Source organism: Bombina bombina, chromosome 7 (assembly GCF_027579735.1).
Source record: "Bombina bombina isolate aBomBom1 chromosome 7, aBomBom1.pri, whole genome shotgun sequence".
Classification (NCBI taxonomy): domain Eukaryota; kingdom Metazoa; phylum Chordata; class Amphibia; order Anura; family Bombinatoridae; genus Bombina; species Bombina bombina.
In genome coordinates, this window is record NC_069505.1 from 104,728,334 (window position 1) to 104,744,802 (window position 16,469).

Below are 16,469 nucleotides of genomic sequence, written 5' to 3' on the forward strand. Positions count from 1 at the left end.
TTATTTATTTTAAGATAGGGATATTGTAATTTTAAGTTAGGGGGTTGTTAGATTTAGGGGTTAATAGTTTAATTTAGTTTTTTGCGATGTGGGGGGCTGGAGGTTTAGGGGTTAATAGGTTTATTTAGTGGAGGTGATGTGGGAGGCCAGAGGTTTAGGGGTTAATAAATTTATTATAGTGGCAGCGTTGTCGGGGAGTGGCGGAATAGGGGTTAATAACTTTTATTAGTTTTGGGGACGGCGGTTTAGGGGTGTTTAGACTAGGTGTTTATGTTAGGGTGTTAGGTTTAAACGTAACATTTCTTTCCCCATAGACATCAATGGGGTTGCGTTTCTGACCTTTTCATTCCGCTCTTCAGGTGTTAGTTTTTTTTCTAACACTTTCTCCCCATTGATGTCTATGGGGACACATTTTTCTTCGTTCTCTTGCTATCTTTATTTAAAAAGCAGGAATGTGATGCATAGGAGCCGGCCCATTTTTGGTTCAGAACCTGGGTTATGCTTGCTTATTGGTGGGTAAATGTCAGCCTCCAATAAGTAAGCGCCATCCATGTTGCTGAACCTAAAATGGGCTGGATGCTAAGATTTACATTCCTGCTTTTAAAATAAAGATAGTAAGAAAACAAAGAAAACTTGATAATAGGAGTAAATTAGAAAGTTGATTAAAATGTCATGCTCTATCTGAATCATTAAAGAAAAAAATTGGGTTTAGTGTCCCTTTAAGTAAACCAACAATTTTCAGAGTTAAATTACAGTAAAAGGAGAAAAAATAAATAATTAAAGTATATCAATAAGATTTTTTAACTACATTAAATACATTTTATATTACAATATCATTCTGTTGAATATCTTTTGTATGATGGAGGCACTCCAGCCTCTCTGGGAGGAAGTGGAACAAGCACACACTGCCAAGGAATTGTACAGAAAAAGCAGGAAAAATAACAATATTACAATGTTGTTTTATTTACTGTAGCTTAATATTTTACAGGGGGATTAAAGTGATTGTAAATGTTAACCTTTTTATTTACAATATTAATAAAAAATAAAGTAAAAGATGAAAGTAATTGACGAAGAGCTTTGTAAACATTTACTTTTTAAAATAATTCCACTTTTTTGTCTTGATATATTCCACCGTTCCTCCGCCCGTAACGGATACTCTAGTTCTCTTACTTCAATGACGATTCAGGCTGTAGCCAATCATATTGCGCCCCCTTTGGCGTCCAGCAAAAAAATAATAACGCCCCTGTGTTTGGACAATGCTTTTCATGAATTAAAGTCCCTATCTTTTACTTTATGATTACTAATAGTCACCTAGATTACTAGTTTTGTGCTATAGAGGGTGCGAAAGAAACACAACAAAAGTTGCGTTTTTTCACCCCCCAAAGCGCTGCCATTACAAGTTTCTGAAAAGCCTCCTTGTGCGTGCAATATGGCGACGTTAAGCTCCATACCGCACAAAATCCAAGGGCTGATTTGACGTGCTCGGTAGGAGTAAATTAGAAAGTTGATTAAAATGGCATGCTCTGTCTGAATCATGAAAGAAACAAATTGGGTTTAGTGTCCCTTTAATTCTACTGAGTTTAGCTACTGCTCCAATACAGTAAATACATTAGGTTGGTGATTACCAATATATATATATGTATTACCCACTAATGACAGGCAAATGAGATCCCTTATTGGAAGACCAAACTGAGATCTCATACTTAGTGCGTTTTATAGATGAGGCTAGGAGATCAAGAAGGGCTCCCTTCCCCTCATCAAACACTGTGTAGGTGAGCAATTGAGGTGAAACAATGGTGCTCACCTGACAATTAGAGGGGGATCTGTAATAGCCCCCTTTCCCACCATTAAAATTACCTGTTTTTTAGGGGAGATAGCTGCTTTGTTCCCTACAAGGAAAACAGAGATTTAAAGCGATTGTGTCTTTAGCATAATATGGCAGCAGTGTAGATAACAATGTTATGCATGCAGTGTTCAAGACACATGCACACTTCTGAGCCTACTTCAGTATGCTCTCATGGAAAAGAGCTTTCAACAAAGGAGACAAAATGAAATAGGTAAATTTGATATCAGAAGTATATATATTTTTATTTTAAATTATCTCATTCATGAAATTTGCTTCTTAAATATTGTAGTATGGTGTTTTGTGATGATATGCTGTGTTGGTATTTTGGAGCGGCTGTAGTTCTGGGGAATTATATCAGCTCAGTTTGATATGGTAGATAATTATTTTGTCTGTGATTTCACAGTGATTTAATTAATGCTGCAAATGATTATGACGTTCAGATACCCACATTTATACCTTTGTTATATAAACAAAAACATTTCAGGGAGCAATTGCCTTGCATTAGATTTAGGATACCATTTCTATAAAGATTTTATTGCCTCTAAGCTATGTATCTGAATAGTAAAAGAACAGACAAACTGGGTAATCATCCACAGTTGCCATGGAAACCTGCTGCCTTAGGATTAAACTAAACTTTATATGTACTGCAGAGAAGAACAGCGCTTTAGGGGAAACAGTTTGCCAGTTTACTAGTTATTATTACTAGCAGATTATTTATAGTGTATAACCATTAAAGGATGTGCTGGAGGTCATTTACCTAATTTATTTGTGATCATGTTGTTTTGTTGCAGCTTACCCAGAGCGATATGAATGTTGTAGAGCCCCCCCTCCTGCAGTACCCCGACTGGAAGGGGCACATGTTGTAAGTACAACGTTATTTACGTCTGATGTCGTCTTGGGCCTCCCACAATAACCATCTAGTTCATTTTGTTGTACATATGTTAACGATAGAATGTGAGAGTAAAAAACAACTGGTTGCACCACCTGTATGATCATTATCTCTGTCTCTACTTAATGTATTAAAATATTCATATTTACCACTTCTGCTTGATTTATTTTATTAATCAACCTTTCTACTATACCTCTCCCAGGTGTCTTTACTTGTAAAACACCTTGATGTACTTGAGTGGGGGTTTTTAGCGCCTTCCACACAGTCTATGGCTTTATTGCTTTTTTTTTATATATATATATTCTCTGGGTTCCTGTTCTACTTTTTTAAGCTTTTCTGTCACATTTTCTCATCTTTCTTTCCTTTTTCTCTCTTTCTCTTTCTTTCTTTCTCTCTTTTGTTCTTTCTTTCTCTTTCTCTCTCTCTCTCTCTCTTTTTCTTTCTCTCTTTTGTTCTTTCTTTCTCTTTCTCTCTCTCTCTCTTTTTCTTTCTCTCTTTTGTTCTTTCTTTCTTTCTCTCTCTCTCTTTTTCTTTCTTTCTTTTGTTATTTCTTTCTCTCTCTCTCTCTCTTTTTCTTTCTCTCTCTTTTATTCTTTCTCTCTCTCTCTTTCTTTTTCTTTCTCTCTCTTTTATTCTTTCTCTCTCTCTCTTTCTTTTTCTTTCTCTCTCTTTTATTCTTTCTCTCTCTCTCTCTCTTTTTCTTTCTCTCTCTTTTATTCTTTCTCTCTCTCTCTTTCTTTCTTTCTCTCTTTCTTTCTCTCTCTTTTATTCTTTCTTTCTTTATCTCTCTCTCTCTCTCTCTCCTTTCTTTCCTTTCTTTCTCTCTTTCTCTCTCTCCTTTCTTTCTCTCTCTCTCTCTCTCTCTCTCTCTCTCTCTCTCCTTTCTTTCTTTCTCTCTCTCTCTCTCTTTCTCTCACTCTCACTCTCTCTCGCTCCTTTCTTTCTCTCTTTCCTTCTTTCTCTCTCTCTCCTTTCTTTCTTTTTTTCTTTCTCTCTCTCTCTCTCTCTCTCTCTCTCTCTCTCTCTCTCTCTCTCTCTCTCTCTATATATATATATATATATATATATATATATATATATATATATATATATATATAGTTATCTCTATCTTCCTTTATCTCTCGATCCTCTGTCTTACCCCTATGTCTCCATTCCTTTCTCCTCTACTTTTTCTCTTAGTTGTTCTGTCCTCTTGCACAAATAATCTTCCATTACTCTTATTTTTTCAACGGTAACACACATCTCTATGTATCCGTCTCTCTCTCTCTGCCTCAGTATGTTTTTGCTTTCTCTCTTCCTTCATTATTTCTCTACCCGCTAGGTATATCTTTCCCTTTACTCTCTGAATGTTTCTCACTCTCTTTCTCTCTCATATGCAGCTTCTAGCATTACAACTTTATTTTTCTGTTTCTTAGTTTAAGAGAGGAAGTTGCTCGTTTCCTAACATATTACTGCAAGGCCCCAGCACCTCTCAATCCAGAAAATGTGAGTATAACTGCTCCAGATCCTAATTTTACAAAATAGCATGGTTCGTTTATAGATATGTTAATACTGCGAATATTAAAGGGACAGTCTACTCCAGAATTGTTATTGTTTAAAAAGGCAGAAAATCCCTTTCTTACCCATTCCCTAGTTTTTCATAACCAACACAGTTATATTAATATACTTTTTACCTCTGTGATTACCTTTTATCTAAATCCTCTGCAGACTGCCCCCTTATTTCAGTTCATTTAACAGAATTGCATGTTAGCCAATCAGTGCTGATTCATAAATAGCTCCACAAGAGTGAGCACAATGTTATCTATATGGCACACATGAACCTGTTTGCTACTTCCAGCTTTTTTTCATTGCCTCCTGAAAGCACCCTCCTATGAATTGCAGGTTCATGCGCTAAGTCTGGAGTGTGGCCTTGGAGGGCAGTGGGAAACACTGGGGGTCAAAGGTGTCTTCAGAGCTTTCCAGAAAAAGTGTGCCTGCTATCTCCCTATACATTTTAAGTAGGGATCTGCATTCAGATCCTTTAGTAGGATTCAAATGCGGAGGAAAGTGACCGCTCGCGGCATTCAGCTCTTTTCTGACCCGGATTTATTCTTGTAAAAGGTTAACACACTAAGATCTGTGCAAATCCTTCCTCATTGTAACATTATTTCCTTTAGAATGCAGGGGGCACCCCCAAAGTCTCCATGTACCTCGGCCTCATAGTTGATAAACTTGGGCACTAGAGGGCAAGTAGCACCTAGAAAATGGAGTCCTAGAGTCAAGAAAAATGCCTTGGTGCTGCCTTGGAAGGATAAAGCGGGGGGGGGGGGGGAGGTAACAGGCAGCAGCGTCTCTCCCATTCATAGCATTTGTTTTAGTACTGATACTGATGTCACTTTCTCCTGTTAAGTGTAGTCAGTCCACGGGTCATCATTACTTATGGGATATTAACTCCTCCCCAACAGGAAGTGCAAGAGGATCACCCAAGCAGAGCTGCTATATAGCTCCTCTCCTCTACGTCACACCCAGTCATTCTCTTGCACCCAACTAATAGATAGGATGTGTGAGAGGACTGTGGTGATTAAACTTAGTTTTTTATATCTTCAATCAAAAGTTTGTTATTTTAAACGACACCGGAGTGTGTTGTTTCCTTCTCAGGCAGAATTTGAAGAAGAATCTACCTGAGTTTTTTGTATATGATCTTAGCGGACGTAACTAAGATCCGTTTGCTGTTCTCGGCCATTCTGAGGAGTAAGGTAACTTCAGATCAGGGGACAGCGGGCAGGTTCACCTGCAATTAGGTATGTTGCAGTATATTATTTTCTAAGGAATGGAATTGACTTTGAAAATACTGCTAATACCGATATAATGTAAGTACAGCCTTAAATGCAGTAGTAGCAACTGGTATCAGGCTGACATGTATATATGTTAACACTTAAGTATTTCTGGGGAATGGCACTTCACTGGGAAAATACTGTATGCATATAACTTTTAGCCTAACTTGCAGTGTGAGCGACTAGCAGCAGGCTTTTTAATGACTTTTCATATATTAGATTTTGAACGTTTACTGGCATGTTAAATCGTTTAATTATCTGAGGTACTTGGTGAAAATTGTTTTGGGCTTTATTTTCCACATGGCTGTCGTTGTTTTAAATTAAAACAGTTTACTGAGCTTCCCTCACTGTTGTAGTGTGAGTGGGAGGGGCCTATTTTGGCGCTTTTACTACGCATCAGAAATTCAGTCACAGTCTGTCTTTTTCTCCCTGCATGATCCAGGACGTCTCCACAGAGCTCAGGGGTCTTCAAAACTAGTTTTGAGGGAGGTAATCACTCACAGCAGACCTGTGAGACTGTGCTTGACTGTGATAAAAACGCTTATATTGTCAATTGTTATACGTTTTTTTCTGATATTAAGGGTTAATCATCCATTGCTAATGTGTGCAATCCTTTGCTAAATTTGGTTTATATAACTAATCCGGTTCATTGTTATTCAACTGTGACAGTTTTTGTGTGCTTCTTAAAGGCACAGTAACGTTTTTACATATTGCTTGTAAATTTAGTTGAAAAGTATTTCCAAGCTTGCTAGTCTAATTGCTAGTTTGTTTAAACATGTCTGACACAGAGGAAACTCTTTGTGCAATATGTTCAAAAGCCAAGGTGGAGCCCAATAGAAATTTATGTACTAATTGCATTGATGCTACTTTAAATAAAAGTCAATCTGTACATGTTAAGCAACATTCACCAGACAACGAGGGGGAAGTTATGCCGACTAACTTGCCTCACGTGTCAGTACCTGCATCTCCCGCTCAGGAGGTGCGTGATATTGTAACACCAAGTACATCAGGGCGGCCATTACAAATCACTTTACAAGACATGGCTAATGTTATGACTGAAGTTTTGTCTAATTTGCCAGAACTTAGAGGTAAACGAGATCACTCTGGGATGAGAACAGAGTATACTGATAATGCTAGGGCCATGTCTGATACTGCGTCACAATATGCAGAGCATGAGGACGGAGAGCTTCATTCTGCGGGTGACAGATCTGATCCAAATAAATTGGATTCAGACATTTCAAATTTTAAGTTTAAACTGGAAAACCTCTGTGTATTGCTAGGGGAGGTGTTAGCGGCTCTGAATGATTGTAACACAGTTGCAATCCCAGAGAAAATGTGTAGGTTGGATAAATATTTTGCGGTACCGACGTGTACTGACGTTTTTCCTATACCTAAGAGACTTACTGAAATTATTACTAAGGAGTGGGACAGACCCGGTGTGCCTTTCTCACCCCCTCCTATATTCAGAAAAATGTTTCCAATAGACGCCACCACACGGGACTTATGGCAAACGGTCCCTAAGGTGGAGGGAGCAGTTTCTACTTTAGCTAAGCGTACCACTATCCCGGTGGAGGATAGCTGTGCTTTTTCAGATCCAATGGATAAAAAGTTAGAGGGTTACCTTAAGAAAATGTTTGTTCAACAAGGTTTTATATTACAACCCCTTGCATGCATTGCGCCTGTCACGGCTGCGGCAGCATTTTGGTTTGAGTCTCTGGAAGACACCCTTGACTCAGCGACATTAGATGAGATTTCACTTAAGCTTAAAACCCTTAAGCTAGCTAATTCATTTATTTCTGATGCCGTAGTACATTTAACTAAACTTACGGCTAAGAATTCCGGATTTGCCATTCAGGCACGCAGAGCGCTGTGGCTAAAATCCTGGTCAGCTGATGTAACTTCTAAATCGAAACTACTTAACATACCTTTCAAGGGGCAGACTTTATTCTGGCCCGGTTTGAAAGAAATTATCGCTGATATTACGGGAGGTAAAGGCCATGCCCTGCCTCAAGACAGAGCCAAGCCCAGGGCTAGACAGTCTAATTTTCGTGCCTTTCGTAATTTCAAGGCAGGAGCAGCATCAACTTCCTCTGCTCCAAAGCAGGAAGGAGCTGTTGCTCGCTACAGACAAGGCTGGAAACCTAACCAGGCCTGGAACAAGGGCAAGCAGGCCAGAAAGCCTGCTGCTGCCCCTAAGACAGCATGAAGTGAGGGCCCCCGATCCGGTAACGGATCTAGTGGGGGGCAGACTCTCTCTCTTCGTCCAGGCTTGGGCAAGAGATGTCCAGGATCCCTGGGCGTTGGAGATCATATCTCAGGGATATCTTCTGGACTTCAAAGCTTCTCCTCCACAAGGGAGATTTCACCTTTCAAGGTTGTCAACAAACCAGATAAAGAAAGAGGCGTTTCTACGCTGTGTACAAGACCTTTTACTAATGGGAGTGATCCATCCAGTTCCGCGTTTGTGGTTCCCAAAAAAGAGGGAACCTTCAGACCAATATTGGATTTAAAGATCCTAAACAAATTCCTAAGAGTTCCATCATTCAAGATGGAAACTATTCGGACAATCTTACCCATGATCCAAAGAGGTCAGTACATGACCACAGTGGATTTAAAGGATGCTTACCTTCACATACCGATTCACAGAGAACATTACCGGTATCTAAGGTTTGCCTTCCTAGACAAACATTACCAGTTTGTAGCTCTTCCCTTCGGGTTGGCTACGGCTCCAAGAATCTTTACAAAGGTTCTGGGCTCTCTTCTGGCGGTACTAAGACCGCGAGGAATTTCGGTAGCTCCGTACCTAGACGACATTCTGATACAAGCGTCAAGCTTTCAAACTGCCAAGTCTCATACAGAGTTAGTACTGGCATTTCTGAGATCACATGGGTGGAAAGTAAACGAGGAGAAGAGTTCTCTCTTACCACTCACAAGAGTTCCCTTCTTGGGGACTCTTATAGATTCTGTAGAAATGAAAATTTACCTGACAGAGGACAGGTTAACAAAGCTTCTAAATGCTTGCCGTGCCCTTCATTCCATTCAACACCCGTCAGTGGCTCAATGCATGGAGGTAATCGGCTTAATGGTAGCGGCAATGGACATAGTTCCTTTTGCACGCCTGCACCTCAGACCGCTGCAATTGTGCATGCTAAGTCAGTGGAATGGGGATTACTCAGATTTGTCCCCTACGCTGAATCTGGATCAGGAGACCAGAGATTCTCTTCTATGGTGGCTTTCTCGGCCACATCTGTCCAGGGGGATGCCCTTCAGCAGGCCAGACTGGACAATTGTAACTACAGACGCCAGCCTTCTAGGTTGGGGCGCTGTCTGGAATTCCCTGAAGGCTCAGGGATCATGGACTCAAGAGGAGAGTTTCCTTCCAATAAACATTCTGGAATTGAGAGCAATTCTCAATGCCCTACTGGCTTGGCCTCAGTTAGCAACTCTGAGGTTTATCAGGTTTCAGTCGGACAACATCACGACTGTGGCTTACATCAACCATCAGGGAGGGACAAGAAGTTCCCTAGCGATGATGGAAGTATCAAAGATAATTCGCTGGGCAGAGTCTCACTCTTGCCACCTGTCAGCGATCCACATCCCAGGAGTGGACAACTGGGAGGCGGATTTCCTAAGTCGCCAGACTTTTCATCCGGGGGAGTGGGAACTTCATCCGGAGGTCTTTGCCCAAATACTTCGACGTTGGGGCAAACCAGATATGGATCTCATGGCGTCTCGCCGGAACGCCAAGCTTCATCGTTACGGGTCCAGGTCCAGGGACCCGGGAGCGGTCCTGATAGATGCCTTGACAGCACCTTGGACCTTCAGGATGGCTTATGTGTTTCCACCCTTCCCGATGCTTCCTCGTTTGATTGCAAGGATCAAACAGGAGAAAGCATCAGTGATTCTAATAGCGCCTGCGTGGCCACGCAGGACCTGGTATGCAGATCTAGTGGACATGTCATCCTGTCCACCTTGGTCTCTGCCTCTGAGACAGGACCTTCTAATTCAGGGTTTTTTCAAACATCAAAATCTAATTTCTCTGAAGCTGACTGCATGGAAATTGAACGCTTGATTTTATCAAAGCGTGGATTTTCAGAGCCAGTAATTGATACCTTAATACAGGCTAGGAAACCTGTTACCAGGAAAATTTACCATAAGATATGGCGTAAATACTTACACTGGTGCGAATCCAAGGGTTACTCATGGAGTAAGGTTAGGATTCCTAGGATATTGTCTTTTCTACAAGAAGGTTTAGAAAAGGGTTTATCTGCTAGTTCGTTAAAGGGACAGATCTCAGCTCTGTCCATCCTTTTACACAGGCGTCTGTCAGAAGTTCCAGACGTTCAGGCTTTTTGTCAGGCTTTGGCCAGGATTAAGCCTGTGTTTAAATCTGTTGCTCCGCCGTGGAGCTTAAACTTAGTTCTTAACGTTTTACAGGGTGTTCCGTTTGAACCCCTTCACTCCATTGATATCAAGCTGTTATCTTGGAAAGTTCTGTTTTTAATGGCTATTTCCTCGGCTCGTAGAGTCTCTGAATTATCAGCCTTACATTGTGATTCTCCGTATCTGATTTTTCATTCAGATAAGGTAGTTCTGCGTACTAAACCTGGGTTCTTACCTAAGGTAGTCACTAACAAGAATATCAATCAAGAGATTGTTGTTCCATCATTGTGTCCTAACCCTTCTTCAAAGAAGGAACGACTTCTGCACAATCTAGATGTAGTCCGTGCCCTGAAATTTTATTTACAGGCAACTAAAGATTTTCGACAAACTTCTTCCCTGTTTGTCGTTTATTCTGGACAGAGGAGAGGTCAAAAAGCATCTGCTACCTCTCTATCCTTTTGGCTTCGTAGCATAATACGTTTAGCTTAAGAGACTGCTGGACAGCAACCTCCTGAAAGGATTACAGCTCATTCTACTAGAGCTGTGGCTTCCACTTGGGCCTTTAAGAACGAGGCCTCTGTTGAACAGATTTGCAAGGCTGCAACTTGGTCTTCTCTTCATACTTTTTCCAAATTTTACAAATTTGACACTTTTGCTTCTTCGGAGGCTGTTTTTGGGAGAAAGGTTCTTCAGGCAGTGGTTCCTTCCGTATAGAGATCCTGCCTGTCCCTCCCGTCATCCGTGTACTTTTAGCTTTGGTATTGGTATCCCATAAGTAATGATGACCCGTGGACTGACTACACTTAACAGGAGAAAACATAATTTATGCTTACCTGATAAATTCCTTTCTTCTGTAGTGTAGTCAGTCCACGGCCCGCCCTGTTTTTTAAGGCAGGTCTAAATTTTTTAATTATACTCCAGTCACCACTGCACCCTATAGTTTCTCCTTTCTCGTTTGGTTCTTGGTCGAATGACTGGGTGTGACGTAGAGGGGAGGAGCTATATAGCAGCTCTGCTTGGGTGATCCTCTTGCACTTCCTGTTGGGGAGGAGTTAATATCCCATAAGTAATGATGACCCGTGGACTGACTACACTACAGGAGAAAGGAATTTATCAGGTAAGCATAAATTATGTTTTTGTCTGGCTGTTGAATCTTTGCTTTGCAGCCATGTTGAGTGCTCTTTTCTTTCATATATATCTAAATATATACAGTATGTGTGTTTCATATTTTACAACTCATTTTTTTCAAGAGCCCAAAAACTGTGCAAACTCGGTTCACATGTTAATAATTCTCATTTATTTGTTAACTTAAAAGTTCAAATCACACTTTTAAACTTACCAATTAAAGGGACATGAAACCCAAAATGTTTCTTTCATGATTTAGGTAGAAGATACAATTTTAAACAGCTTTCCAGTTTACTTCTATTAGCAAATTTGCTTCTTTCTCTTGGTATCATTTGTTGAAGGAGCAGCAATGCACTAGTGGTTTCTAACTGAACACATGGGTGAGCCAATGACAACCAGTATATATATTCAGCCACCAATCAGCAGCTAGAATCTAGGTTCTTTGCTGCTCCTGAGCTTTTCTAGATATACTTTTCAACAAAGGATAACAAGAAAAGGAAGCAAATTAAACAATAGAAGTAAATTGGAAAGTTGTTTAAAATTGTATGTTCAACCTAAATCACAAAAGTAACTTTTTGTGTTTCATGTCCCTTTAAAGTGATGGTAAAGAATGTATACTTTTGCTATGCATTCTTTACCTAAACAGGTGTATAAAACACTAGCTTTTTTAATACTCAAAATTAGTTCAGAAATGATCTAAAATCTTCTACCAGTACTATCTGTCCCCCCACCCTGTTCATTCACCTTGCTGAAGTGTAGAGACATATAGATCGGTATATATAGATCGGTTCCAGCCACTCTATACTTTAAGCAGAATGTGCGCTCCTGTCCTATGCCAGCAGTGAATCGTTATACCAGTAGATCCAAGATGCTGAGTAGCTGATTTATTAAACCGATTGCAGACAGTCTGTACAGACAGCATGCCAAAATCTGATGCGTTTTTTGCATGCGCAAATGCGCTTCCTCAGAGAAATGTGCTGTGCCGCTCACTTTCTTATTGAAGGTGCCGGCTGTAGTGTCATAACATAAAAAAACAGGATTTCAAGGGGGTTTGAGCAAATAAGTTACGACAAAAAACATAATTTTCTATTTGTTAAAACTGTATTTGTTTCAGGTGATTATCCTCAACGGCTGTGGGTCTCTCTTTTCGTCTCTGGCTGCTGTGTTATGTGACCCTGGAGGTAGGTCTATTAACCGTTATTACCATACTATAGTAAGAGAATGGACTGAATGTTTGGCATTTTGATTATCTCCTATACATGTCCGTTCCGATCCTTTGTTAATGGTACAGTTTACTCTAAAATGTTCTCCCCAATGATCCACTTTACCTGCTGGAGTGTATTACATTGTTTACAAGTATTTCCTTTATTGTTATTATTATCAGGTATTTGTAGAGCACCAACAGATTCTGCAGCGCTGTAAACATAGTCGGTATACAGGATAACTTTTGTAGGGATCAAGTGGGTAGAGGGCCCTGCCGAGAGTTTCACTTTTGTAGTCAGCTCTTATGAAGGCGATCTGCAAACAGCTGGGCTCATAGCCTTACATTCTAAGGGGTTCAAGGGGAAAGCAATGGAGTTAGGAAAGGTTAGTGTAGGTTGTATGCATCCCTGAATAGTAGAGTCTTTAGGGAGTGCTTGAAGCTGTTAAAGCTAGGGGAGAGTCTTGTGGAGCGAGGCAGGGAATTCCACAAGATGGGGGCCAGTCTGGAGAAGTCCTGTAAACGGGAATGTGAGGAAGTAACAAGATAGGAGGAGAGTAGGAGATTGTGAGCAGAGCGAAGGGGACGGGAGGGAGAGTATCTGGAGACAAGGTCTGAAATGTAGGGGGGAGCAGTGCAGTTGAGGACTTTGTATGTCAGAGTGAGGATTTTGTGTTTAATCCTAGAGGCAAGAGGAAGCCAGTGAAGGGATTGGCAGAGAGGTGCAGCAGATGAAGAGCGACGTGTAAGGAAGATGAGCCTGGCAGAGGCATTCATAATGGATTGTAAAGGAGCTAGGCAGCAGCTAGGTAGACCAGAGAGGGCAGAGTTGCAGTAGTCGAGACGGGAAAGGATGAGAGAGTGGATTAAAATCTTAGATGTGTCTTGTGTAAGGAAATGTCTAATTTTAAAGATGTTTTTAAGGTGGAAGTGGCAGGCTTTAGCCAAGGACTGAATGTGAGGAGTGAAGGAAAGGTCTGAGTCAATTGTGACCCAGCGACATCAGGCATGCGGGTAGGGGTAATGATGGAATTATCAACAGTTATAGAAAAGTTGGGGGTGGAGATATTGGAAGAAGGGGGAAAAATAAGAAGTTCAGTTTTGGAGAGATTTAGCTTAAGGTAGTGAGAGGATATCCAAGATGAGATATGAGAAAGACAATTAGTGACACAGGTTAGTAAGGAAGGAGGTAGGTCTGGTGCAGAGAGGTAGATTTGGGTGTCATCGGCATACAAATGATATGGAAACCCATGGGACTTTATCAAGGAACCTAATGATGACGTGTAGATTGAAAAGAGAAGGGGACCAAGGACAGAGCCTTGAGGTACCCCAACAGAAAGTGGCAATGGGGCAGAGGATGCCCTGGAGAAGGCTACACTAAATGTACGGTTAGACAGATAGGAAGAGAACCACGAGAGAGCTGTGTCGCAGATGCCGAAGGATTGGAGGGTTTGGAGCAAAAGAGGGTGGTCAACAGTGTCAAAGGCTGCAGACAGGTGAAGGAGGATAAGCAGAGAGAAGTGGCCTTTGGATTTTGCTGTAAGTAGGTAACCTTGACAATTGCTGACTCTGTGGAGTGATGGGGACGAAATCCAGATTGCAGTGGGTCAAGAAGAGAGTTTAGTGTAAGGAAATGGGATAGACGTGCATATACTAGCTTTTCGAGGAGCTTTGAGGCAAGAGGGAGTAGGGAAATAGGGCGGTAGTTGGATGGGGAGTTTGGATCGAGGGAAGGTTTACCTTTACCCTTATATTCGCATTTGAAATGGTTGATTTAACCTGTGGTATCCCCAACTATTCTGAAAGTTTCTGGCCTTAGGTCCAAGCTATAGATAAGCTATGTAAATGCAGCCTCCAAATATAAACACAATGTAAGTCCAAGCACCATAGGACTATCTTGATAACTTTTAGGAAAAATCAACCTGTGATCCAGGATATTCCCTGCAGCTTAATGTAGCTCAAATATGCCAATGTTGTGTTGCTAAGCTCATCCCCAAACAACACTTTATGATAAAGTCAGTCTGCTGTGGTATGCAAAACAGTTTATGTATTTGGACGTGCAGATTCTTACCCGCTCCTTGCGGAAATGGTGAATACCTCTCACCACTGCTTGTGCTGTATCTTGCGTCTCTTCTGTGTGTGCTAGTCCACAGGAGCCTCCTCTCCTATTTCGCCACTCTCCAACTCCGTTAGGTATGGGCTGCAAAAAGCCCGGGCTCCCTCCTCGGTCACACCTGTGACGGTTAGTACCGCTTCAGCTCTTGTGCTTCGTTCTTTAGATAACTGTTTGTGCCACAGCGCTTATGGGAAATCCTTTGTTTCTTTGACCCAGGGTTTGTCAATGCTTTCTTTGGTGCCTGTGCTCACTCCAAATCCCTTAGTAGTACTTTATCACATATCATGATCTTGCGATCAAAGAAGAGAGGAGCACTAGGCAAATTTATAAATAAAACTTAGCTTTCTCCAACATAGGTGTGTCCGGTCCACGGCGTCATCCTTACTTGTGGGATATTCTCTTCCCCAACAGGAAATGGCAAAGAGCCCAGCAAAGCTGGTCACATGATCCCTCCTAGGCTCCGCCTACCCCAGTCATTCTCTTTGCCGTTGTACAGGCAACATCTCCACGGAGATGGCTTAGAGTTTTTTAGTGTTTAACTGTAGTTTTTATTATTCAATCAAGAGTTTGTTATTTTGAAATAGTGCTGGTATGTACTATTTACTCAGAAACAGAAAAGAGATGAAGATTTCTGTTTGTATGAGGAAAATGATTTTAGCAACCGTCACTAAAATCCATGGCTGTTCCACACAGGACTGTTGAGAGCAATTAACTTCAGTTGGGGGAACAGTGAGCAGTCTCTTGCTGCTTGAGGTATGACACATTCTAACAAGACGATGTAATGCTGGAAGCTGTCATTTTCCCTATGGGATCCGGTAAGCCATGTTTATTACGATCGTAAATAAGGGCTTCACAAGGGCTTATTAAGACTGTAGACTTTTTCTGGGCTAAATCGATTCATTATTAACACATATTTAGCCTTGAGGAATCATTTTATTTGGGTATTTTGATATAATAATATCGGCAGGCACTGTTTTAGACACCTTATTCTTTAGGGGCTTTCCCAAAGCATAGGCAGAGCCTCATTTTCGCGCCGGTGTTGCGCACTTGTTTTTGAGAGGCATGGCATGCAGTCGCATGTGAGAGGAGCTCTGATACTTAGAAAAGACTTTCTGAAGGCGTCATTTGGTATCGTATTCCCCTTTGGGCTTGGTTGGGTCTCAGCAAAGCAGATACCAGGGACTGTAAAGGGGTTAAAGTTCAAAACGGCTCCGGTTCCGTTATTTTAAGGGTTAAAGCTTCCAAATTTGGTGTGCAATACTTTTAAGGCTTTAAGACACTGTGGTGAAAATTTGGTGAATTTTGAACAATTCCTTCATGTTTTTTCGCAATTGCAGTAATAAAGTGTGTTCAGTTTAAAATTTAAAGTGACAGTAACGGTTTTATTTTAAAACGTTTTTTGTACTTTGTTATCAAGTTTATGCCTGTTTAACATGTCTGAACTTCCAGATAGACTGTGTTCTGAATGTGGGGAAGCCAGAATTCCTATTCATTTAAATAAATGTGATTTATGTGACAATGACAATGATGCCCAAGATGATTCCTCAAGTGAGGGGAGTAAGCATGGTACTGCATCATTCCCTCCTTCGTCTACACGAGTCTTGCCCACTCAGGAGGCCCCTAGTACATCTAGCGCGCCAATACTCCTTACTATGCAACAATTAACGGCTGTAATGGATAATTCTGTCAAAAACATTTTAGCCAAAATGAACACTTATCAGCGTAAGCGCGACTGCTCTGTTTTAGATACTGAAGAGCATGACGACGCTGATAATAATGTTTCTGAAGGGCCCCTAACCCAGTCTGATGGGGCCAGGGAGGTTTTGTCTGAGGGAGAAATTACTGATTCAGGGAACATTTCTCAACATGCTGAACCTGATGTGATTACATTTAAATTTAAGTTGGAACATCTCCGCATTCTGCTTAAGGAGGTATTATCCACTCTGGATGATTGTGACAAGTTGGTCATCCCAGAGAAACTATGTAAAATGGACAAGTTCCTAGAGGTGCCGGGGCTCCCAGAAGCTTTTCCTATACCCAAGCGGGTGGCGGACATTGTTAATAAAGAATGGGAAAGGCCCGGTATTCCTTTCGTC

General features: G+C 41.1%; 1 protein-coding gene across 1 annotated transcript in view; it reads left to right on the forward strand.

Moving 5' to 3' along the window:
• ACCS (1-aminocyclopropane-1-carboxylate synthase homolog (inactive)) overlaps positions 1-16,469 on the forward strand; it is a 162,631-nt gene that overhangs the window by 24,691 nt on the left and 121,471 nt on the right. The window contains exons 4-6 of the mRNA XM_053720233.1: positions 2,638-2,708; positions 4,151-4,220; positions 12,171-12,237. Of these exons, the coding sequence (XP_053576208.1) occupies positions 2,638-2,708; positions 4,151-4,220; positions 12,171-12,237 (208 nt within the window). The remainder of the gene's footprint in view (positions 1-2,637; positions 2,709-4,150; positions 4,221-12,170; positions 12,238-16,469) is intronic.